Consider the following 25,110-nt stretch of genomic DNA (forward strand, 5'->3'; position numbering starts at 1 on the left):
TTTAATTAGGTAACATTTATTTTACATAGAACAATCTCCAAAGAATATTTTAAAAACCCAGTCTAAATACTGATTTTATTGCATTTATTTTCTTACAAAAAAAGACAGACAGGCACAATTTATGTATTCAAATACTTCAAACTGAACAGCAACTGTTAACTATTCAGAATTCCCCAATGCCACTCCAAAGGTTGTGAGAGTAGAAAATGTCATTTTACATGAGGCAGTAGTGCATTTAGTAGAAATGAATCACAAAATATATTTTTGTATAGTAAGACGTTATTGCCATTTTATAATTACCTATAAAATTTTTGGAATTGCACAGTAAGTTTGCTTTACAGTTGACAACTGCCAGAAAATAGGCTTAGTATGTAAGTAGGTATTTGCCCAAACTATCCCCTAGAAACAAATTAGGATTTCTTTTGGTAAATACTTAAAGTCTAATAAGAACTGTATTATATATCTGAGGTCATTTAAAAATGTTTTAATAGGAAGAGGTGTATGTATTCAACTGAAATAAATTTCTGCCTACCTTAAAATCCATACAACCAAAACAGCTGAGTGTCCTAAACAATATTTTGATCTGAAAGTACCAACACCAGTGAATTTTGGAACTGTTTAAATTGATCTATTTCTTATTTTTCTGCTTCATTAACAATGCTGAAAAGGCACTGTGAACATTCCTCTGAACATTTGGTGTTTTAGGTTTTTTTTTTAAAGTGAAAAAGCATCCAACAATAAACCTCAAGCAAATGTTTAAAAGCAAAAAAAAACTGAATAGAATTCCCACTGATGGACGCAGTCCAAGATATCTGAAGACACTCATTTTCCATAGAACTTCTTATTCAACAAAAATATGAGCAAATTGACATTCACTTTAGCTCTATCAAACATTTTCATTACAGCCACACCTTCATACTGCATCTGAAGCAAATCCTGTAATCAGAAATAAAATCATTAGTCTCTGTTTGAATTCATACCTTTCAGCAACATGATGGGGTCATTTTCATCACAGGATAACCATCTCAAATTGCAGGTCCTTCACAGTTTAAACAGTTGCAAGCAACTATTGGAGAGGGGTAGAAAACATTACACATCCTCTAGATCCCAAACTGTAGACTGTCAGGGACAGCAAACCAGAAGAAACACTGTTTTCTGTCTACTTTTGATTTCTCTTTGTATTTAGTGCTTGCCACTGAATAATGTGGCATTTGGTTTCATGCAATCACCCCAATATAAACATTAACCCTGTGTGCCCAGCATCCTACAGACGTTATGTAGCTGTTCCTCACATGATCTGCTGCTCTGTGCTGATTGAATAGTTCATGAATACATATTAAAAAAATCTGAAATAGTTTATAAATAGAGGAAATGCAACTGTGATTATATAGCAAAGTAACAACGTTCAAATTCTACCTGGAAATGGAGCTGCACTTTTTCCATCTCAACCCCCAAAAATTTTGCTTTAATTTCAAAGTCACCCACTTCTTCTCCAGGTGTGATATCAAACATCACGTTCTTAAACCTTGAAATGAAAAGAAGGGTAATTGATTATGTTTTATATAGTCCAGAGAGTTTTGAGAAAAAAGCCTGCAGAACACAAAAGAGCTTCGACTGTAAGCAGTGTAAATGGTGTCAAATGAACCACTCGATCCCTACTGCTATGTCTTCTTGGAGACTTTCTGATGCATATATAGATGGCAGAGTTCTCAAGTCTTTTATACTGGGTAAAAATTGGGCTGTGGGAAGTTCAGGGAACAAAGATGACCAAGCGTCCACAGCACAGGAACAGGGCAGCCAGGTAGTCATTCTGCCATGCCTGAGTATCTTCCTGCAAGTGTGTACACACTGTTCTCTGGTTTCAGTTTGCCTCGTGCCTTCCTTAGCCTGATGAAACCACTTGGAAAAAAAATATGCAACCTGGAACACTTTCTTCCGTGCAAAGATGGATGGAAGGGTGCAGAGGGTGGAAGATTTTCACTCAATGGCCTCAAAATGGATAGATAAAAGAGGGATTTTAAACCACCACATCCATTCTGCTTTGCTATAGTGAGAAAGTGCAGAAAACCAGGTGTTTACTCAGTTACATGAGTGTGATTGGTCAGTAAATGGAAGAAAAAAATTTACTGCTGCAGCTTCTTAACAAGTCAGTCATCAGCAGCACACTCACTGCTAGACTTGTGCTTTTTCCGTCTAAGCTAATGTCAAAATAGGCTTATTCAAATATTTTCCCAAGGTAATCATATAGCAAGGTACAACAGAAAAAATGATGACAATTGTGATTCGTCATTCTTCTGAACGTGAAAGTCTGATGTAATTTTAGGTGTGGCACAGGAAATGGGGCTGTGAGTTCAAGGAACAAAGATGACAAAGATTCCGCAGCATAGGAACAGGGCAACCAGATTTTCATTCTGCCACACCAGAGTGTCTTCCTGCAGGTGTACCTTTTTGCTGGGTAAAAAACTGGCTGGATGCCAAGCCTGGAGAGTTGTGGTGAATGGAGATAAATCCAGTTGGCAGCTGGTCATGAGCAGTGCTCCCCAGGGCTCAGTTTTGGGGCCAGCTTGTTCAATATCTTTATCCATGATCTCGATGAGGGATCGAGTTCACCCTCAGTAAGATTGCAGACAACACCAAGTTGGGCGGGAGTGTTGATCTGCTTGAGGGTAGGAAGGCTCTGCAGAGGGATCTGGACAGGCTGGATTGATGGGCTGAGGACAATTATATGAAGTTTAAGAAGGCCAAGTGCTGGGTCCAGCACTTGGGTCACAACAACCCCATGCAACGCTACAGGCTTGGGGAAGAGTGACTTGAAAGCTGCCCAGTAGAAAAGGACCTGCGGGTGTTCACTGACAGCTGACTGAATCACAGAAGGGTAGGTGTTGAAAGGGACCTCTAGAGATCATCTTGTCCAACCCCCCTGCTTGAACAGGGACACCCAGAGTAGGGGGCACAGGACCACAACCAGGCGGGTTTTAAATGTGTCCAGGGAAGGAGACTCCACAACCTCCATGGGCAGCCTGTGCCACTGCTCTGTCACCCTCACAGGAAAGAAGTTTTTTCTCATGTTTAGCTGGAACTTCCTGTGTTCCAACTCATGCCCACTGCCCCTTGTCCTGTCATTTGGCACTAATGAAAAGTGTCTAGTCCCATTGTCCTGACACCAACCCTCTAGATATTTATAAGCATTGATGAGATCCCTCCTCAGTCTTCTCTTCCTCAGGCTGAACAAACCCAGGACTTTCAGCCTTTCCTCATAAGGGAGATGCTCCAGCCCCCTGATCATCTTGGTAGCTCTCTGCTGGACTTGCTCGAGCGGTTCCCTGTCCTTTCTAAACTGGGGGGCCCAGAACTAGGCACAGGACTCCAAATGTGGTCTCACTAGGGCAGAGCAGAGGTGGAAGATAACCCCTCTCGATCAGCTGGCCACACTCCTTTTAATGCAGCCCAGGGTACTGTTGGCCTTCTTGGCCACAAGGGCACAGTGCTGGCTCATGATCACCTTGCTGTCCACTAGCACTCCCAGGTCTGTCTCAACAGAGCTGCTTTCCAGTAGTTCAGCCCCCAGCCTGAACTGATGCATGGGGTTGTTCCTCCCCAGGTGCAGGACCTTGCACCTGCTTTTGTTGAATTTCATGAGGTTCCCCTTGGCCCAGCTTTCCAGCCTGTCCAGGTCAATATGAGCCGGCAGTGTGCCCAGGTGCCCAAGAAGGCCAACAGCATCCTGGCTTGTATCAGGAACAGTGTGGCCAGCAGGAGCAGGGAGGTGATCGTGCCCCTGTACTCAGGACTGGTGTGGCCACACCTCGATTACTGTGTTCAGTTTTGGGCCCCTCACTACAAGAGGGACAGTGAGTTGCTGGAGCGTGTCCAGAGAAGGGCAACAAAGCTGGTGAAGGGTCTGGAGAGCAGGTCTTATGAGGAGAGGTTGAGGTAACTGGTGTTGTTAAGTCTGGAGGAGACTGAGGGGGGGACTTTATTGCTCTCTACAACTACCTCAAAGGAGGTTGTAGTGTGGTGGGTGTTGGTCTCTTCTCCCAAGTTACTAGCAATAGGACTAGAAGAAATGGCCTCAAGCTGTGTCAGGCTAGGTTTAAATTGGGTATTAGGAAAAATGTCTTTACTGAAATAGTGGTCAGGCATTGGAACAGGCTTCCCAGAGAGGTGGTGGAGTCACCATCCCTGGAGGTGTTCAAAAAACGTGAAGATCTGGCACTTCAGGGCATGATTTAGGAGACATGGTAGTGTTGGGTTGATGGTTGGACTTGATAATCCTAGAGGTCTTTTCAAACCTTAATGATTCTATGATTCTATGAAGTTGTGAAGATTTCTTTAACAAAAGCCAGGCCCCTTAAGCAGCTGTTGATTAGAAAAAGCTCTGAATTGCTTTATAGCACACTTACTGGTTGGTTTGAAGATCTTCAATTTCTAGGATGACACCTTTTTCATGTAGTCTTGCAGCTGTGTACTTCAATGATGCCTGCTTCAGTCGTTTACTCCCCTTCACCTCCTCTTTTCCGTCTAGTTTAATTGACCTCCGTGAATTTCTGGGAAGAAAAAAAAAGGGTTTAATTTATCTACAAGGTCTTTTACTCTTCTAGCCATATTTAGCTTTCCTTCACTCATTGCCTTCTTGAAATCCTATTAATGAATGGAATTAACATTCAAAACAAATCTAAGAATTAGAGGGATTCTTAGCACACAGTGAATAGTCTAAACATATTGGCAATGATTTTGAATCAACGTTTTTTAGTACTTGTTTAAACTCTATTGTGAAATGCAAGCCTGATCCAAGAGAGTCCACAATCATCACTTTAAAATAGAAACTTGTAATCATACAGTGACATAGGCGTTAGATAAGATTGGCCACTACATTTCATTTTTGGATCCCTGAGGTACGCACTGGAAAAGCTTCTTTTCATGTCAGTAAAATGTTTTCATTTTGACATTTAGTGGCATTGGCAAAGGCTTGCTCTAGAGTAGCTGCATGATACCTTTAAAGTAAAGGTATATCAGGCACTTATTTCCCCCTTTTCCATTCTAAAGACAAAACCCAATCCTTCTAATGAAGGAAGAAAATCAATAATTACTTCCCACAGCTGCATGACTTCAAAGCATGGTAATGGATCTGCGAAGTAGCACCACTTAAATATATTGAAAACACTTACACATCTCAGGCCTTTTTCTTTAAGGCAGCTTTAAATAAATGCAAGACTTTACTTTCCAGGTTTTGACTTAGGTCACAGTAACAAATCCCATGGACTTTTGAATCCATGGATTGCCAATCTTTTAGAGTAAAACTTTAAACTACAGATTAACATCTGTTCTCCCTCCTGATAAAACACACTGAAATATTAAAAAACAAGAAGATTCAACTCACTTTCTTGTTAAGTTGTCTAAACAAGTTTTTATATAGGTGTTGTAGTAGTTAATTTGTTCTTCATAAAATGCTGTCTTGGAGTTAAGTGCATTCAAAGTTTGCTGGAGTTTCACCAGTTCAGCTTTTCGATGATGCCTGTATCTTCTTTGATTCCGGATATCCTAAAAAAATTTGTTAATGTAATCAGTTTATTAATTTGATATTTTTAAAAGTCTCAGCTTATAACCATTCACATATGTAATTATACAACCTGACTTAATTACTGGGAGGAAACATGAACTGTCATGTTAGTTCTCACAAGCATGGCACCAATAGTGAGTATGACAGTTTACATGACTGTACAGAAGACAATCACCTTCCTACTCATGTATACAAGTGGTGGTATCTTGAAATCTGCTATGGTCTCCAGGGCATGACAGACAGAAATCATAAGGAAGACATAATCTTCCATAAATGGAAGCTTTCTCATAGCTGGTTTCTGGTGAGAGGCCTAGGAAATGAGAGCTAGGTAAAAACTAGCTACTACTAAACTAGAGTTTGGGTTGAAGGTAATGCTTGAGTGAGGTAGATAAAAGTGAAATAAAAGCAACTGCTAGTCCTAAGGCTCATCCTAATCTTCAGGTTGTCTTAATGGCTCAGAACGAAGCATCTGGGCTTATAGGTAAGAAATAACACCAGAATGGGGCACTGAATACATATGTAGAATGGTTTTTCTTAAGTAGAAGTATAGGCAGACACCTGAACAGATCAGGACTTTAGAATGGCATTTCAGAACAGGTGAAATGTGACATACATACTTATATTAGAGGCTTAGCTCACATGAGTAATTTACTCCTTTATATATTCAAATGTATTTGCAACTTTAAAAAATACATATGTATAATATGTAAATCACTCATGTGAACTATGAGTAATTTACTCATGAGTAATTAAAGATAATCCAATATTACTTACAAGTAATTAAAGATAATCCAATACACTAAGATTCTCACAGCCAGTATTGGGTGTGGGTTTGGAACAGGATTTGCCAATTTGTACACAACAGGCCCAGTGCTTTATCAATACCAGGATGGGCACCACATTGGCCCCCTATTCTCCTTGTGTCCTGCCCAACCATTGCAGATCAGTGTTAATACCAAAGAATGTTTTTGGGTTTTTTTTAGTTTTTTTAAAGCTTTACCAAGACTCCATTAATTATTAATTGAAACACTGATGGGTAAATCTGATTCCTTTTAAAATATAAAAAGCTGTACTGAAACGCATTGTACTGGAGAAGTTAAAACAGCATTAATATAAAATCTGGATAAGAGTCTACAGTTGAATACTATTCAGTTCAGGTAGTTACGCATGAGAGTACTGTCTTTCACTTATTTTGTCAGCAAAGATGATTTGTTTCTTACGTGGGTACTTCAGTGATTTAGTGTAGCATTCTCTGGAAAATGTATATTGCCTAAATCCATTCCAGCTAGAGATATACTAGATGCCTAAAAACCATCAATATACAGGGAAGCGTGTTCCATTTACCTTAGCGATCTCATTTATAATTTCTTGGTACTTATTTGCTGAAGACACTAGTCCTGCTTGGTCCAGTGTCCGGAGATTTCTCTGAATTTTCCTTTTCTTTTGTTCTATTGGTAGCTGCCCATCTTCAAAAATAGACTGACTGTGCTTCATTTTCTCTGGAGTTTTAGAATCTAAGATGGCACGTTTTTCTACAAGTTTCAAGTGCTCAGATTCCTGGTTTAAAAAAAAAAAAGAAAATCCAGAACAGCTATTTTCCAGCTAATGATAACAGTTAGGTATTCAGGTACATTGAAATCTCGAAGGAGATTATCAAGAATCAATGCGCAGGTTTTGTTTATATCCTCTTACCACATGGTCTGAAAGTGCTCCATTTACTATGCCTTTTGACATACCTTAAGTAACTAATCAGGACAGCTAGAAATGTATTTCAGTTGATCAAAACATGTCTAAAATCAGCCAGATGACTCAATGACTTCACTTAGTTGTGGGAAGACTGTCCAGATCTCACAGGTGTCCTCTACATACATACACACTGAGGTAAGCTAAAATGTGCACTTTGAGATGTAGCTTTGTCAGTATCTACAGGGAAGTCTTCAACTAGGAGCTCTTCCCACTCAATTCCCATACCAAGTGTAGCAGTAGTTCCCTAGACAGATGTTTGCTTGTATTGCTTAAACAAATAAATTAGGTGTCAGGAAACTCTAGTTAAGATACTGAAGTTCATGAGAGAAAAAGAAATCTAGCAGAAGGATTCACCTCAGGCTATTTGATTGTATTATAACATAGGAGAGAAAGAACCTGTTTACAAAAAATGTAAAGAAAAAGAATATTATTTTAGTTGTGCTAGTTGACAGCAAGACTTAATTTTTCTTTTCTTCTGAGGCTGTTACCAATTATACAGTAAAAGAAAATTTGCAAGTCTCACATTTTGAAGGCTCCGCATCTGAATAGTCTAAAACCAGCAACAGTGATTTCATTGTTATAAAGTGGTGGAGAAAGGTGTCAGAGATCTGCTAGCGCCGTACTTTGTTCCCTATTCGAGGCACAGTGTAGCACTTACCTGTTGCGCAGTGGCTGGTGATTCTAATATTTCTGAGAGTGTATCCCCTGGCTGTGTTCTTATTACATCCACAATAAGTCTCTTGGTCCTTTTAAAAAGGATATATGGATATTATAAAGCAGTTGTCACTGGATCACTTGTGCATTTCATTACTTCAAAAGTAAAATGACCGTTTATTATGGATACTTGGTAATGTTAATGTTTCCTAGCTTTTTAAGTTTCAGAGCTTCCATTAATAATGTTGAACATCTAGCTTCTAACACAGGTCTGAATAGATAAATACGTGCATACTTTTCCTACTTTTATTTCAGAAAACGGTTAACCAACTAGCACAGTAAAACAGTTACTGTTAACATAATAAAAATCCAAGCAACAACTCACATGTGGATTTTAATTATGATCATGACAAAACAGCGGATAGGAATGTAATCTTTGCAAAACTGAGCTATGCGTGCTTCCATTAAGGGTTGTATTTACTGAATAAAGTGGAAGTGCTCTCAAAACTGGTAAACTTCTGAAGGAATTTTACATCTGACAGTGTATTTACACACAACACTTAAAGCAGATATTTCTCTGGCAGGAATGGACAAGGACCATTTCCTTGCTTAGAAAAGGAAGCTGCTACGCCATGATATGTAAACCAGTTCCTTTTTTGGTAAGAATTTATCTCATTCCTGCTGCCTCTTCATCCACAATATTTCCAAGAACATCCTGCTACAGAATTCTGTTAATTTAGAGGACACATTTACAAAAGAGATATAGCTCCTTATTCTTAAAAATTAACAGAAACTTGAAGATGCAGCTTAAATTTCCCAGTAAAGTGTCTAAATATGATCAAGGCTTCTGTGATAAAACCTCACGACTTGGTTTAAAATGATAGTTTACCTACCTAAAGTGGGTTTTTTGTTGGTATTTTCAGGCCTAAAAGTTCTAATAAAAATGCAACGAAATGGCACAAAAGATTTACTTGTATACAGGCAACATTATCCAAAATCACTGAGTATTTGGGTGTGATCCAAGCTTCCATGGAACGGGCAGCGAGGTAAGAATGACTGACAGCCCAGGCAGATCTGAGGCGCTGCTCCTTCCAAGTTAGAAGCCACCCTGCTAAACCTCCTGGAAACTAGTTTGCTCATGCAGAGCTGCTGTTAACTGCACTGAGCAGTCCTAGCACATTCAATAGCTTCTGAAGGACTGCTGTTAAATGTATTTTTCCTTCACAAACTCTCTTAGAATCCCCTCCAGTTTGCCAGGAAAAAAAAAAAAGCAGAACAAAACCAGAAAGGCTTTCTGAAGTTGGTTCACTTGGGCTACACCAACACGTTGCTGGCTTTCTCTGCCTGACACAACCTTTGTCAGTCTTTAGTCATCACCACCACGGTCTACATTAATGTACTTGGGATAGCATTATTGTTCTATGCAATGCCTTAGATACAGGTGCTGATATGGCCGATAAGACATGAGGCTTATTTCCGCTTCCTCTCCCATCAGCTTTCTCTCCCTGCGTACCAAACCTGCTTGGCTCTGTTGTTTTCCAGAAGCACCCCACCTGGGGCTGGATGCCTCCCCCTTCACCTGCCGTGTGGCATGTGGCACCTACGCAGTCAAACTATGCAGACAGCACTACACAGAGTCCTCTAGATGGGGGGACCAACAAATCTCGGGGTTCTTCACAGAAGCCTTAACGAAACCATTTAAAAAGCAAATATATCAATGTTTCTATACAGAAGAGGCACGCCACTTGCAGAGAAACAAGGAACATGCAGTAAGTCAGCTGAGACTTGAATTTTAGCCAGGTACTTAACACTTCACAGTTGCAGTAAAAGACTTCTACAGCTAAGGTCAGAAAGCTAAGCATCTGTATTTACACATCTCTTGTGTAAAAGGTAGTGGTAAGTGTTTTAACTTTTGATATTGCTGCAATTTACCACAGATTGCTAATTATTCTTCTGTCAGATTACTTACTAAATTTCCTCAGATTATGAGAAACATTACTTGAAAACACTTATGCAATAGCGAATTTACTCTTTTGTTAATTCTCATGCTATTGTTTCAACATATTTCCATACTCCACACAATGCAGAGGATTAAAGACATTTCTTTTGGCCTTGATTTTGCATATTTTAGGGATTCCATTAAGGGTTAGCACTTAACTCCTACACAGAGGGAAAAAAAGACAGGAAGCACTTTTTTTTTTTTTTTTTAAGAGGCAGCTGCAGGCATATCCTTATTTCAAAACCAGCCTGGGAACAGCTCTAGAGCCTTGGTCTCTGGAATACCAAGTGACTAACACAGTTTTGATTTGACATTGTCATTGCAATCCCCTTTAGATCTCAAATTATATTTGATAACAAGTTACAGAAAAAACCCAGTGTTTTCTTGTTTAAGATTGATATCAAGTATGCACATTTACCGTGGAAAAACTCCTCTTCCTTTTAGGATAAGAGTTTCCTTGCACTTAAAATGAGATTTTTTTTCCCCCTCAGACTTTAAACAGGCATTTATGTGTTTGTTAGAAATTGCACTGCTTACTACAGACATAGCTAAGAGCTTTCTTCAGAAGTAAAACTTCTCATATAACCTAATAAATTCAATTTACTGATTTTGATTTGGGAAAAAGATACTAACAGATAAGAGTTGAATTACTGCCTGTATCTACACTCCAACTGCTTGCAAAGGTGTAAAATCCTTATGTTTTATTTCCCTATAAAGTGAACTTCTAACCGTCACCCTTGTGGGGTAAAAACATACATAGTAATGAGGGGAGTAGCATCCTGTTGTCCCCCTTCTTCAGGAAGCACCAGGATCTTAATTAAGCCAATCCTTATTCTGGACAGTTTGAAATAACTTCAAGAGAGAGGTGCCAATAACTGATACTAAGTGGTTTTATAAAAACATTTTTGACTGCAAGGTAGCCTATATCCCAGTAGCCATTTCTTAATTTGCTCACCAGATAAACAATTTTCTTTCCCTGGATAAAAGCTTGCACTATTCCTGCTGAAATGGCAGTTGCATTCTGTTCAAACATCTGATGGCGGCATTTCAGGGAAATGTTTTCCTTTGAGGGGGCGGAGAGGACAGTGTGATACTGTCCATCACTTACAAGGCTAGACATCTTTTAATCTCTACTTTTCCAAGGCTGTGGTGTTTTAAAGCAGGATGCTCTTACATCTCCATGGAAAAGTACTTACTAGGTTAGATAATGATCCTTTCACTGTCCAAAACACAAGTGGTAGTATCTTCCAGTTTATCTTCCTGTAAACTTTCTGGAAGAATTGACAGTTTCTTGGTCTTTTGCAGAAGTTTGAGTAGGACTGAACACAAAATGGCTTTTGAAAACTGAGTGCACTCAGCACCTCAAAAATGCACTGAGGCAGGGCAACAGGGTGGAAGCAACTTTTTTTTTTTTAACTGAAAAAAACCGACAAACAACCAGAATGTAAGTTTTGAGCAAAACTTACTTTATCATCAGGCTTTTGAGATCCTGATCTTCACCTTCTCGTAACTCATATTTGCTTGTTAGAGACAGTGAAATCTCTGTTTTTGCAAGTTGATTCAGTGTGTTTTCCCTGTTGGGGTCATTGGGATCAACAGCTCCTTCCCCTGTAAGGAAACATTTTTTACTGCAAGTTTTCCTACTTTCCCGTGATTCAATGCATGAAGTGAACAAGAACCTAGATAAACCACCATAAATAATCAGAAATATTCTGTTTATTAAGCAGCACACACATTCCTACCATTTAGAAGCAGTCTTTTTTTTGGACACTGAAAAATCAAAACCATAAGCCAGCTATTTATAAGCCCCGTTAGAATATTTTGGAAATGCCATCAGTTCTTGCTTTTCAAGCTACTGATGTGCAAGAGGCTCACATGTCTTCTTAAAGAAGAATACAAACAATTTAACATCCTTTGTCCTAATGTGCAGTGGTAGTGAAAAATGAAATAGCGGCTATGTTAACAGGCTGTTCACTTGGAAGCTGGTATTACCCATGACATCCTAGCTGCTTTATAAAAAGTTCACATTTTACTAGAGTTAAGGCTAATTAAATATCAGTCACATTTATTCCTTGTAACTTTCTAAGAAATCTGCATAATTTTTAAAACTTCATTTTTGTTTGGATAATTAAGTGTCAGAATAAAAAATGGCTGTTTTAATAATTCTCTGTGCACTTTTTGTAAGTTTCTAGCCAATGCTAGCAAATCTTAAGATCGGGTTATTAAAGATAATTTGTTTTCTATCTGCAATTTGAGCACAACAGGATCATTCTGCTCAAAACATTAATCTTTAGAGTGAATCTTGCAGTTAGAAGAAGGTTCAACTGGAAGGAGCAATGTTACAAAAAGTCTTCAGAAAAGAATTCTGTAGTAGATGAAGAAGCTGTCACTATGAGAGATATGAGAGTATTTAAATCAAGTACCCATTTAATTCTGCCCCTAGAGTGAAGTTAACCATAAAGACAAGAACAGCATACCAAGGAAAGACTCTACATCAGGAACAGGTCCCAGCCCTTTCAGCAGTTCGTTCAGCAGGTCATTCGGCTCAGTGGCAATGGCATCCTGGTGTTCTAATAGTAGCTATAAACAAATGTAAAGTAAGTCATCCTCCAGAAAAAATATTCCCAGTGTCTTTATACTTCTAAATAAATCTGGAGACTAAATGCTGACAAACACAGACGTAGTGTGATCAGGATTATGGAGGACCCAAACGGGGGGAAGCATGCTCGGTTCTGGACTATGAGTTTAGAATTGCTCTTGCTGTAACGCAGCTTGTTGTGCTCCACTGGCAATCGTCTCCAGAGTGCTGAACATCACAACTGAGCAGATTTGCCTTTAGGCCTAACGAAGTATCACAGAGTAAAGGCTGATAATACCAAGTGAGCATTTCAGTGCTGCATTGTGAACTAAGCACACAAAGGAATGAAGGCAGGGTTGGTGGTCCACAGAAAGATACCTATTTTCTGTATATCCACTTCAGTAGCTTACAGTAGCATCAGTGATATCTTTCAGAATTGACTGTATTTTGTAAGTGAGAAACCAGCTGTGCAGGACCTGCTGCACCATTTCTAATACACTTAGAAGTTGCAGGAGATTTATGAACATATTATCAATAACTTCCATTGAACCCAGGCACATTATCAAAACTCTAAGGCACAAAAATACTGGTAAGCCAAGTTAATAAAGAGTATGAACAGGGCAGTAACATTTTCTTGAAAACAAGCTCTGGCTATTTGTGAGAAGAGTAACCCTGTGCCAAGTTAGTTAAAGCCGGCAGCATTAGTGACCACTAGATTCAACATCCCATTCCCCGTAGAACCAATATTCCTTCCTTGGAGGACTGATGGAAAGACTGAAATTTAGCTACAGCAAAGCATACACATTAGGCAAAAATTCCATGATTCTAAGTATTCTAAAGACTGCAAGTTATAGTCAGTCAAAAGTTACTGGTTACTAGAAACTTACAACTAAAAAGCCTATGTCCAGAAAAGAAAGCATTTCAGACACACTTACAAGACAGAGGTAAACTTTATAAGCCCATAACCATTAACTTCTTTAAAATAAGTTTCTTTTACGTGCAGCAGCTACCCTATACTGTATAGATTATTTCATAATCTATACACTTTAGTCTGTTGACTAGTATATTTTCATTGACTTACTGAATGGGTATTGATAATTTCTTCAATGGAGATATATATGACAGGTTTGCTAAGGGTCACCATGTCAGAGTATTCATCAATGTTGAATTTCTCTTCTGGTTCAGGAACATCACATGCAGCTTGAAAAAAATTCCTAAGACAAAATTAGAATGACTTCAGTAATTGGCCCCTGTAAACTCACTTAAGTTAGCATGCTTTAATTACCCTGTATAAAAAACACTCAATCAAAAAATCAAGTCCTTGACATGCAGTATATTTTACTTATAATCTGCAATCTACACTTAGTGTTAAAGGAATGTTTTGGAGTCAATCAATTTACACATCAATACAAATGATGAAGTGTCTTTCTGGGACAGCTGGTAGAAGATTGTTTCAAAGGTTATTTTTTTTCTTCTTATTAACGAATGATAACTTTGTAAATTTTAAACACTTCTAGAACATTAAATACAGACTTCTCTAAGTTATGAAAGGTTTTCTACTGAAAGACACTCCAATTTATGAAGTCACTTTGTACTTTGGAAAGTGTGCTGAGAAGAAATTATTTTAAATAGCTGCACAAAATTACCACTTGGCCTACAAGTGTTTAAATTGCTGTTACTCAGAAATTGATCGGCTCAGAATGACAGAAAATGTGGTATTGTTTATAAATACAAGAATCTTGAGAGGAGAAAATGCAAAGGATGTTTGAAGCATTACTTTGACCTGATTAGCATGTACATGAAGAGCTTTGACCTACTTCAAGACAGCAACGGTTGTCTATCCGAGCCACTCACAGCTTCAGGGATGTGCAGTCAACCAAGAAACTGCAAGGTCCTTTTGTCAGAGGACCACTTCATTTTCCAAAGTGAAAGGACCTGAATTTGGAGCAGCTGGGAGGAGCAGGGTTTAAGATGAGGCCTACAGGGATGCTGCAGGAGCTGTCCTGCCTTCACTGTGGCAACCCTGCACTGTTGAGGAGGATGCACATTGTGGGCTCAGAGAACCTTTAAAGTTGGTATTGGGGGGGGGTGGGGGGGTGGGGGGTGGTGGGGGAAGTAAAGGGCTGGGATTCCTCAGTTTGGAGAGGAAAAGCTGAGGGATCAGTCAAGTCATACAAAATCACAGTGGTGTTGCATGAGAAGTTCCAATCATCAAATCCCAAAATAATGGGACCAGTCACCCAGAAACTCAGTTTTGAAGTTAGCTTAATTAGGAAAGAGATTCTTCCTTTTGTAGTGATCAAAGGGCCAGCTAGAGTAGGCTCTCTCTTTCATTAGTGTATGTTATGCTTGCTGTAACACTTTCTACCCTAGTGTTTCTTCATGTTTATTCCATGCCCATAAATACTTAAACTTAGTAATTCTGTTTATTGAAGTATCTTTGTACTCATGGCTGATCACTCAAGGAAACCCATTATATGAACAGTACATTTGCTTTCCTGAAGGGCAGACACTGATGATAGAAGTTCTGAAAGTGAGTTTGTTGCAGGACTCAACAACACTTCAAGGTAATAATAGCAGTCACCCAAAAAGATGGGCAGTGATCCCAAAGAACTTGTGTCCCAGAGTGTAGCAAAACATGTAATTTCTATGACTGTGCACGGTGAGAAAAAAGATGGGATCTCTTGGCAAAGACGAAAGAATAAAAACAAAACCTGCAATTCCTTCCTCGGACAGAATATTCAGCTGTCCTTCTGACCCAAAGAATACATTATTTCTGCTGGATAATAAGTCACCGCAGATGGCTCTCACAATCTGTGTTTGCAGTAAGGAAACCTTCCTGCAATCAAGCCAGCAGAGATGGTCAGTTCTAAAAGTAATGCTCAAGCAGGAATGCAACCTGTGACTCCTGCTTCAACTTCCTCAGCAGTGAGAATTTCTCTATGGCAGATCACTCATGATTTTTATACTCTGAGCAGGGAATTACATAAATGAGAAGTTCACCTGCCTTACTCATCCTAGAGGAAAGTTCTTATTGTGTAGATATTTGTGAGGGCTCTGCATACCTGAACTTCTGGTATGTCTGTGAGAGGTAAGTGTTCATAGATGATAGATGTTCACTCTCTCCTTCGAAGAGTTTGTTAGAAGCAGCATGCTGAAGGACTTTTGCCACACAACCTAGGTTCCTCCTTTGGTCAGGGTGTATCTGGCCTCTGGCTGTCATGTCAATTATATCAAAACCGTCAGGAGCAACAATGGCAGGGTTCATGTAGCGGTAGTACAGGAGGTTGCCGACAATCTAAAAGAAAAAAAAAATCAAGATATCTTGCTTTTGCGTACAGTAATTACATTTTACAAAACATGGTCAATCGTTTCTACTTCTGAATTAGACCATAAGAACTGGTGCTAGAAGAACCCCTTAGACATGTGTTATCTATGTAGCTAACTAAAAAAGCCATGTCTTCCATAAGATGTGCTTCTTGCAACATGTCTGTGAACATCAGTTATGGACTTTTACAGCCACATTTCAGTTTGCTGTTGGCTTTAGGTCAACTAATGCAAGGCACACAAAGACAAATGCAGCTCTTTTAGATTTTGCAAGGTTGAGCTCCAGAGGCTCATTCTCTGAAGTGCTACAGATATCTGGCAGCATTTAATGCATTCATTGACAAGGGACCCATTTTTTCTCATGGAGAATGCGTGCAGCCCTAAAAGACTACAGAACAGGTTTTCCAAACTGCAGTTTCTATAATGATGTTACAGTAACCTGTATTTTGCAGATGGTGACTTCAAATCATTCCTGTTCTCAGAATTAGGCAGGACTTTTGTTTCTGCAATTTGCTTCAGCTTATGAAAGGATTACCTGTGGTAAGGACCACAGTAAAAAAACAAAACCCAAGAAGATTCAGGTAAACTCCAACCTTCTAAGAAGAATTACAATCCAAAACAGGTTGAGAACTGTCTTCCATAAGAATTGCTGGGCATCCAGATTAAGATAGCTAGGTTGTGGCAACAGAGTTCCTTCTCCCCCCCTTCTACCACCCCTTTGCAACCCAGAAATGCCAGTAAATGCTGGTGTTCTCTGTTTCTTAGAGTGCTTAGTGTCAATAAAGATCTCCTTTGCCATTAAAAGAACAGGCTGCTGGCAGTTTGACCTCAGAAGTCTACCTTTAATAGTTCATCTTCTGTTGCATCTGGGAATTTCTCATGGAGCGAGCTCTTCAGAACTTTGGCTATATATCTCATTCCATAACTACACGTAGAACAGATGAAAAGAAAAAATATTGTAAAAGCTTGGATGAAACAAAACAGTCATTCTAGTCAGCCAAATTATTGGATTTTTCCCCAGCCACTTAAAACACAAACCAATACTATAACCGAAAATACAAAAAATTTCAGTACAGGGAGGTGTTCATTAGGCTGCTAAAGCAGAGTAGAAGTGGAGAAACCACTCCCTCTACTGGGGAAGTCATTCGAGAGGCATGCATCACAAGCCATGTCATTTGAAAGGATCTCCATTGCAGAGTTTCAAGTGAAGCTTCACTGTGCACATTGACTGCAGCTTGGAGAGTCCTAACTCACAACTTACGGCATCATATTGAGAGAAGAGAATATGGATGTGAGAACTTTGTCAGTTACTGCTCGCAAACTCTGCATTGATGATTCCAGTTTGTTGACTACTTCTGTGTGCGTTAATGCTTGTTCTGTGGTTACATCATACGGCAATTTGCTGCAAAGCAAGCAGATATTAAACCAGGCTAAATGTATTTGAGAATAAAATACATTTTCTTTGCTTCATAAAGGCCATCAGTGAACAGAAAAAACCATCAGACAAATACAGTTGAAATTGGCTAAGTAACAAATGCACTAGCTCTCTTTATTTTTGGGGGGGTGGGGGCAGTTTGTTTAGGTGGGGTGCACACAACATGATGTACCTTCCCTTAATTATAAAAGAGAAATCCTAATTTAAGGCATGCATCTCCACATCCTACCATAGCTCCTCAAAAGCCTGGGACACTACTAACATGCTGTTATAAAACCTGGGGAAAAGGCTATAAATTATTCCATGCATAGTCTACTAAACATGTAAAGATTAAGTAATTGACTTTCAAAGTTCATGACCAGGAAACTGATCCCTTTGTTTGGAACAGGCTAGCTGTTCTTCAAGCACCTCTCCCCAAAACTCTCGCTGTGCTGCAGGAAGATGGGCACAAGTGCAATTTGTCAGAGAAGGAAAGGGATAGAAGAACTGAGGGAGCCCTGAAGTATTTAAATGGTACAATATGTACCAGCTTCCTCACTCACCTGGCTTCACCAGTCTGCATTTCTAGCTGGTTTACCCATGACTTGTACACATCCACGGGACTAGTATTGATTATGAGAGACTTGTCCTCCATGATCTCCTTCACCACTGGGGCCAGGAGCTGGCGCAGTGTGTTCTGTCCACGAGCACCACGATTGAAGCTGACGACCATCTTAATGACGGTGGGGTTTCCAGTAACAATATCCTGTATCTGGTCTACCTTAGAACTGTATCAAGAACAGGAGAGTTCTCAGATCTGACTTAGGTATGCAATAATCCATGTTTCGAAAACTCACCCTTTTAAGATTATTCTATTTCTATGTTGAAACCGTCTATTTCTTAGGGCTTTCATATAAAACAAGAAACTACTACCTGAATTCTGTATGTGTTATAATAATGTCCCTGGAACAAAGCATAGTTAGTGGCAGCTAATCTATACCTGATTCAGGCCCAAATACCTGTTCAGCAAATACCTGTTAAGGGCATAATATAAGATTTTATTGTTTCAGGATAAGGCACCACTCACAGAATGTACTTCTACATAGAGAAAGAAGTCTTACTCCACCCTTAAATACTCAAGCACAAAAAGCAAGAAACCCTAGTGTGTATTTTTTCCAAGCTATTTTTTTCATACAAAAATGGTGTCCACCATAGAAAAGTTTTTGCCAAATTGGAAATAGCTTGTGTTAACGAATACGTTACCCTGAAAACAAATTTCTCTAGTAACAAAAATATGTATACAAGTTCCAGCAGTTTAAAGATTAACTGTCAAATTATTTTAGATATGCAGTATTCATTGAAATGTCTGCAGCACAGATTATCTAAAATCATCTTGTGAGTGCACATACTTTATCTCCTCTTCTAGAGCAGTTTTGAAGAGTTTGAGAAGCAGATATTCTTCTCGTTGGTTGGAGGCATAGTTGTACAGAGTGAAGATGACAGTATCCATAAACTTGGTTGATTTGTTTTGTGGCATCTGGAAAATCAGCTTTGCCAGATATGTGGGATTAGTCTACAAAACAAACAAATGACTTAATACTATTGTCCAGGACAACCTACCCCCACTTGGGGGGTAGCTCTCTCTATATTTCCATTAACACCAAAAGCATTTATGTTAATTCCCATATATCTCACTTTCCCACACAGGCTTTACTTTTTTCCAAACCCTAATATGTAAGAAACATTGACTACTGCACAATTAGATATCCGTGAGTAGCACCAGTAAGTATTTTATCTGAGTCTCTGAACAGTGTGTCTGTACATCAGGTCTATGTAATGGATGACAATTTACCAAATGTCAATGGCTATCTACCAAGGAGACATTGCATACTACATGTCCTCTTAAGTATTAGAGGGCATTTGCCCTGGGAAGATCTAAAATTCTTCTAGAAAAACGTCAGTGAGATGAGATAAAAAGAGCACAAGAACAGATGCATGATATACAGTCAGCTGTAGAGCAGACAACTTCCTTTCCACCACATAAAATGCACAGTAATAATGACAGTAATTTATATGGACTTAAAGACATGTAGGGGAAAATATTTGTCTTTGGCTTCAGTACAAACTGAAGTTATTCTCAAGAAAAAACATACCTGTATTTCTTGCACAGTTTAAAAACAGCAAGGATTTTCTCAATTACAGGAAATATCAGAAGCTGATCATATTATTTGCTGCACTCTGCATCCTACTTTGGAAATCTTCTAATAATCACTACCAAATTAACTAAAAGTAAGCAAGCAATGTATTTCTAGATTTTCTTTAGCAGTTTGCTGCCATGCTAATTTTTAGATTAAGATTTACCTGTAAAAGGTAGAATAAATGTTGATAAGCCTCTAGTTTTTTTCTTCTCTCTTTACTCAAACCTTTGATACCCTGTTTGTCAACCGTAACCATCTCTTCCAGCTGACTTTTGCTCTTTTTGTTAAGTTTCTTACTGTGCAGTACCACATCCTGCAGACAGATAATCAAAAGTCTAGGTTATATATTCACACACACAAAAACAACAATCTGGAAGAATTAACATTTTCCCAACCATGTTAAATGTGATATTCCTCCAAGGGCCTTTGTTAGCAACTTTGTATATTTTGCTGCTCTATTCACAAACCTGTCTTTTGAACATCTTTATCTTGTCAACAGTATGGCTTGCCAACCATGACTGTCTGGGAAACCTGATCTCATTTACAGACTCATTCATCGTTTAGTTAACAATGAACAAGCTCTCAAATACAATCAGAACTCTACTCCATTCTGCCACAGAAAAGATACTTAAAATCTGCCAGCCAATTATTATTGTCCACGAGCAAAACAAAGAGTTACATTCAGTAGCAAACTGACACACCACTCAGGACAACAGAACAACCTCTACCACACGGTATTTTGACAAGATTACTTAAGGCATGCAAAGAAAGTGCTTAATTTATCCGGAGTATTTTAACTAATTGAGGGTGACCAGGTGCTGGCACAGGTTGCTCAGAGAGGTTGTAGAGTCTCCACCCTTGGACATATTCAAAAGCTGTCTGGACATGGTCCTGGGCAACCTGCTCTGGGTGGCCCTGCTTGAGCAGGGAGTTTGGACCAGAAGACCTCCAGAGGTCCCTTCCAGCCTCAACCATGCTCTCATTGTGTAATCCTGAGCCCCTTCAACACATGGAAGTACTCAGTGCTACCAAGGGAGCCTGAACAGAGACTGCTGACCTGAAGAGTGATTCTGTTTTTCACCAGCAATCCAATCTTTATATCCATTAAGTTCAAGTCCTTCTCCAGCTGTTGATTGGATCGAATTTTTGTAACCACTTCTTCCCTTAACCTTGTTACTTCTAGTTCTTCTTGAAAGTCTAAGTCACTTTGGTCCAAGAGGTAGGCAAATTTGCGCAGGACAGTCAAGGGTGGATTTTCAGCACCAACTGTAGTTGAAGTAAATAGGCTTGTTAGTCAACATAATACTGAACACCCCTAAAACCCTCAGGAAACTGATAACTGTGCAGAGAATTTTGGAACTGCAGAGAGAAGTTTATGCCAGTTAGAGCAATATTTTTGTCATACTGTATAAGTACAGCTATCAAAATAGCTTCAGCTGTAAAACAATTGATTTACAAACAATTACACCAGCTTTTGAAGGGGAATAGGAGACTGAGAAATCCCAGGTGAAATTTTTTATTAAAAAAAAAAGACAACTGAACACAGCAACATACTTCTCTCCAAATATACAACATTCAACTGTTACCACTTACTTAGTGTTCTGTAGTCCTCCCTGGCTTTGTTTGCTCTGAGAAATGCTTGTATCTTCACAATTTCATCATTCTGGAAGGGACCAAGATTAGGCAAAAGAATCTGGTTATGACACACTTCTGTTCAGAAACACACTGCAGAACCTGCACCCTCTTTCCTAAGATTCAAAAAACTGCCTGTGCAGTCATATTACGCTATTTTAATGCTTCATGTTCAAAATGGAGAAAAAAGGACTTACATGATCCTTGAAGTACTGCAGCCGTTTCCTGTAAGCTGTCTTTGCTAGCCACATTTTGACCCATGACTGAATCTGAAAATTAAATAAAAACTTAAAAGACACTGCACAAACTGTTTTGTGTGTGTGTTTTAACTAATTTCTGACAGCCTTTTTCTGCAGGCATGCTGTTTTCACATGCTCGGGGCCATTGATGACCATACCACTGGGCTCCCAGAGTCTGATGACTAGATTAATGGGCTTCAACTGAAATAGCAAGTTGAGTTCAAGGCTCTACCACCCATGTGTAGCGCTATCTTTGGAAGTAATTTCTACTTTCAAGTCTCAGCTCTCAGTTGTAAACCAGTACCCTTCAGAGAAAGAAGATCAATATCCGATCTACGATCTACTCGTGACTTAGTAATCCATTAGCATCTCAGGGAAGTGAACACTTTTCAGACAGACAAATTTGACATTTTTAATGAAATGATAACACACTGTCAGCTCAAATATTTTCGAATCGAGTATTATGGGAAGGGAAGCATAAGGAAATCTCTATTATGAGCCACTCAAGTTCAACAAGGCCTGATAGAAGTCAAATACAGAGTTTTCAAGAAGCAATATACTTAAACTGTCAACTAAACAACTTTCAGCCATGCAAACTTCTGGAGCACAAGTCCCTCCAGTTTGTGTTTGTAGTTTCTGATTCCCAGGTGATTGAGGACCAACCTAAGGGATAAAGTATACTTAGGACCCAATACACAGGGGGAACTTACCTTAACGATAGCAGCAACATTGCCTCGAAGCACGTTTAATCTGTCAACATAGTTTTTCCTTTGTTTGAATCCTTTCCAGAAAGCCTGTTTTATAAAAGGCAGGAGAATATTATTACTAGTAAGAAATGAATTTTTTTTTTTTTTAAATCTACAGATATATACTAAAATAATTAACAATGTTTATCCCGTACAGAAAAACTGCCATTATGGTAAAAAGATAACTAAGATATAAGTAAGCTTGCCTCTGTATTTTTAAGGTGCCCTGATACATTTGTTGTTAATTTTGGCCAATCTCAGCACAAACATTTTGTTGTCCAATGCTATTTCCTTCCCCACCCCTGAAGTCATCCTTACTCTTCCCATCAGTACACCGACATCCTTTAGCATCCCAGTCACTGGCTTCATCCCACACTGGAAAGACTCTGCCAGCTATTGCCCATTGCATCCAAAAGCTGTCCCCTATCTAACTGGACCCCCACTGTTCTTGGCCTGGCCTCCTTCCCAAGTCTTTGGTCTTCCAGTCAATCAGGATCATCTTGTACCACAGATAACCTCCCAATTCCTTCAACTTGGTTCTTCCTGTCCTATCTCTGAAGCAAACTCTTGGCAAGGAACCCAATGACATGGATAATACAGATACTTTCACTGCCTTTCGTCTTTATCCAGCCAGTGATACCAGCCTTGTCCTCTACTTGTTCTCTTTTCACAAGTCATTTCTATTTTAATACCTATAGAAAACAATCAGAGAATAACTTTATTTACCTATGTTTCTCCATATTTTTGAACCTGTTCACAGACCGGGAATTCATCAAAGAACAGTACAGTCGTTTACTACGCTCAGACATGATGCCAGAAAATGAAAAGCCAATGCCAATGACGGCTACTAGTGGTAAAGGTATTTACCATCATGAATTGTTAAATCAAATTACTATAGATTAAAAAGGTCAGTTGTACATTTTTCTGTAATTTCTCTTGTTTTTCAAGACTGGAATAAATTGCTTCTAACAGGAACTTCTAACAGGTCTATTTCACCATTTAAAACTGGTGTGCATGCATTTGTCAGTGTTCACACCCTCAGCAGAAAGTTTCTTTTATAATCCTTTTGGAGTTCAGCAAACTGGAGACATCCAAGAATTACTGCCAGAGCCCGAGAACACCAGGGCAGCTGCCACTCCCTACCCAGATATTGCTTCATGGAGCAGAGGCAAACCACTTCCAGGTGGGGATAGTCTAGAAAGGAATGTATTTCTTAAGTCATGCTTTGCAAGGAATTTTTGCTTTGATACTCAACAAATATCTTCCGATCTTGTCCTGTGCATAGTTAGGTGTACCACACAAAACCTAAGCACCTCAGAATAAAGCCAGGGCTATGTATTTCTGAGCTTCTCCCACTGAAGTAACTTAGAGTGCAGGTGGATATGATTCTTTTAAAACTAGATATTTGCTATTTAAAAGCACAGTTACTCCAATGAGGACAAGAACATATTTGCAGATGTTGAAGTTTGAATTGCTGCTGAAGAAAACAGGGGGACAGACCTATTTGAGAATTTTATCAGTGGTACTAATCAGCTGCATCACCTGTCACATGCAGAAAGTTGCCCAAGCCATGTTACCTTCTTGTTCTAGACCAATACCTGTATTTTGATGGCAGATGGTTCCTGGTTTTGAAGGTATGCTTTCCTCTCCTGGTAGTTTTTTCTGACTAAGAATCCCCTTGCTTGGGCTTGCAGCTGAACAATCAGATTTTCATTAGCAAGCCACAGCTGTTCTCGATTGTAATCTGCTGTAACTTGCCCAACAATGCTCTGTTAAGACATCATGGAAAAAGATCATTGAAAAGCAAAAAAATCCCGAGCCAAAGCCTTCCTGGAATTTGGTCTGTATTCTCTCCATCATCTGCACAGCTTATGATCATCTTATCCAAGCCCCTCTGATTTACCCCTAGATTTTAATCAGTATGACAGAAGAGCTACTTTGCTACCACTAAATTTTATATGAAGGGTAACTGAATTCTTTTCAAGCCTCAGTTATTCAGCTGGATATGCTATTTTGAGAGAGGGTTTTTTTTTTTTTATATACTTTAGGAGAGTCCTGCTTTCCTAATACAAGCATTTTGTAGAAGTCAGGCATCTAGAAATACTAACTGAATCAGGGAACTCTCTATAGAGAAGCTCACTCAACTATTGCTGCAGTTAGAATTTGGAAGGACCTACACTGTGACTTGAGCTGTTTGTGCAGCAGAGTAAACCTGTAACACAGATGGGCTGCATCAACATAAAAAATCCAAACTGCGCAGAAGCTTGTGTGATCTACTTTGTTCTAAGTTATATTTCATGCTAATGCAAAACTTCCACAGTAAGGGAGTTTAAGTATCGCACATCTTGTTGGACTTGGAGATACAAGAATGCTGTCAGATGATTAGATTTAAACATAAACCAGTGCTTCCACCTGCCCCCAAACACATAACAAAATCCCTTGTCACAGGCCAATGTGAAGTCCAAAAAAATGCAAAAGGATATGAAAGCAATCAGACTTTCCTCCATCAGTGTCTGCTGGTGGCCATTAAAAGGAGTGCTGTAACTTCCAGTTAGGAAGTCCCCACATCACTGTCAGACATCAGACAAGAGGCTGTGCTATCACTGTCTGCTTAGACTTAAGTTGCTGCTATTGTTAGAAGCGATACTGAACAAAAGTGATCTTCATTCAGTCTCACCCAGCACAATCTCTTCCCCTGATTGCCATGTCTTGCTATCTGTCTCTCTCAAACGTTTATGTTGCATTTGCAATAAAAGCAAAAGTTTCAACCACCTACCTGGATTTCTTCACCAGTTAACCATGATGTTTTTGGTACAACTCCTTCAGGGGCAACACAGGTACCTTCTTCAGTTTCCACATTGTAGTAGTAATCATACATGTTTTTCATTACAAGTTTAATCCATGGACTTTCATTAGAACCTAAAAGAAATGCACACCATTAGTACACATCTGTGCCCTGTTACACTGATAAATTACAGCTCTCCCTATGCATTTCCCATCTCTACCTTTGCTACAAA

At 39.2% G+C, this 25,110-nt stretch overlaps 1 protein-coding gene across 6 annotated transcripts in view; it reads right to left on the reverse strand.

The window, feature by feature from the left end:
* Positions 1 to 25,110, reverse strand: part of IQGAP2 (IQ motif containing GTPase activating protein 2) — a 128,427-nt gene continuing 103,317 nt past the window's right edge. For all 6 annotated transcript variants that reach the window (XM_064439321.1, XM_064439319.1, XM_064439317.1 and 3 more), the window contains 21 exons: positions 24,870 to 25,012; positions 23,692 to 23,862; positions 22,058 to 22,141; positions 21,306 to 21,377; positions 21,070 to 21,139; positions 20,534 to 20,742; positions 19,640 to 19,789; positions 18,688 to 18,851; positions 17,842 to 18,066; positions 17,126 to 17,266; positions 16,705 to 16,789; positions 15,603 to 15,835; positions 13,619 to 13,751; positions 12,437 to 12,539; positions 11,426 to 11,567; positions 7,965 to 8,052; positions 6,905 to 7,117; positions 5,381 to 5,541; positions 4,404 to 4,547; positions 1,417 to 1,525; positions 1 to 936 (listed from right to left, as the gene is read on the reverse strand). In XM_064439321.1, coding sequence (XP_064295391.1) covers positions 823 to 936; positions 1,417 to 1,525; positions 4,404 to 4,547; positions 5,381 to 5,541; positions 6,905 to 7,117; positions 7,965 to 8,052; positions 11,426 to 11,567; positions 12,437 to 12,539; positions 13,619 to 13,751; positions 15,603 to 15,835; positions 16,705 to 16,789; positions 17,126 to 17,266; positions 17,842 to 18,066; positions 18,688 to 18,851; positions 19,640 to 19,789; positions 20,534 to 20,742; positions 21,070 to 21,139; positions 21,306 to 21,377; positions 22,058 to 22,141; positions 23,692 to 23,862; positions 24,870 to 25,012 — 2,954 coding nt within the window. In that variant the 3' untranslated portion in view covers positions 1 to 822. The remainder of the gene's footprint in view (positions 937 to 1,416; positions 1,526 to 4,403; positions 4,548 to 5,380; positions 5,542 to 6,904; positions 7,118 to 7,964; positions 8,053 to 11,425; positions 11,568 to 12,436; positions 12,540 to 13,618; positions 13,752 to 15,602; positions 15,836 to 16,704; positions 16,790 to 17,125; positions 17,267 to 17,841; positions 18,067 to 18,687; positions 18,852 to 19,639; positions 19,790 to 20,533; positions 20,743 to 21,069; positions 21,140 to 21,305; positions 21,378 to 22,057; positions 22,142 to 23,691; positions 23,863 to 24,869; positions 25,013 to 25,110) is intronic.

This window comes from Phalacrocorax carbo, chromosome Z, assembly GCF_963921805.1.
Source record: "Phalacrocorax carbo chromosome Z, bPhaCar2.1, whole genome shotgun sequence".
Classification (NCBI taxonomy): domain Eukaryota; kingdom Metazoa; phylum Chordata; class Aves; order Suliformes; family Phalacrocoracidae; genus Phalacrocorax; species Phalacrocorax carbo.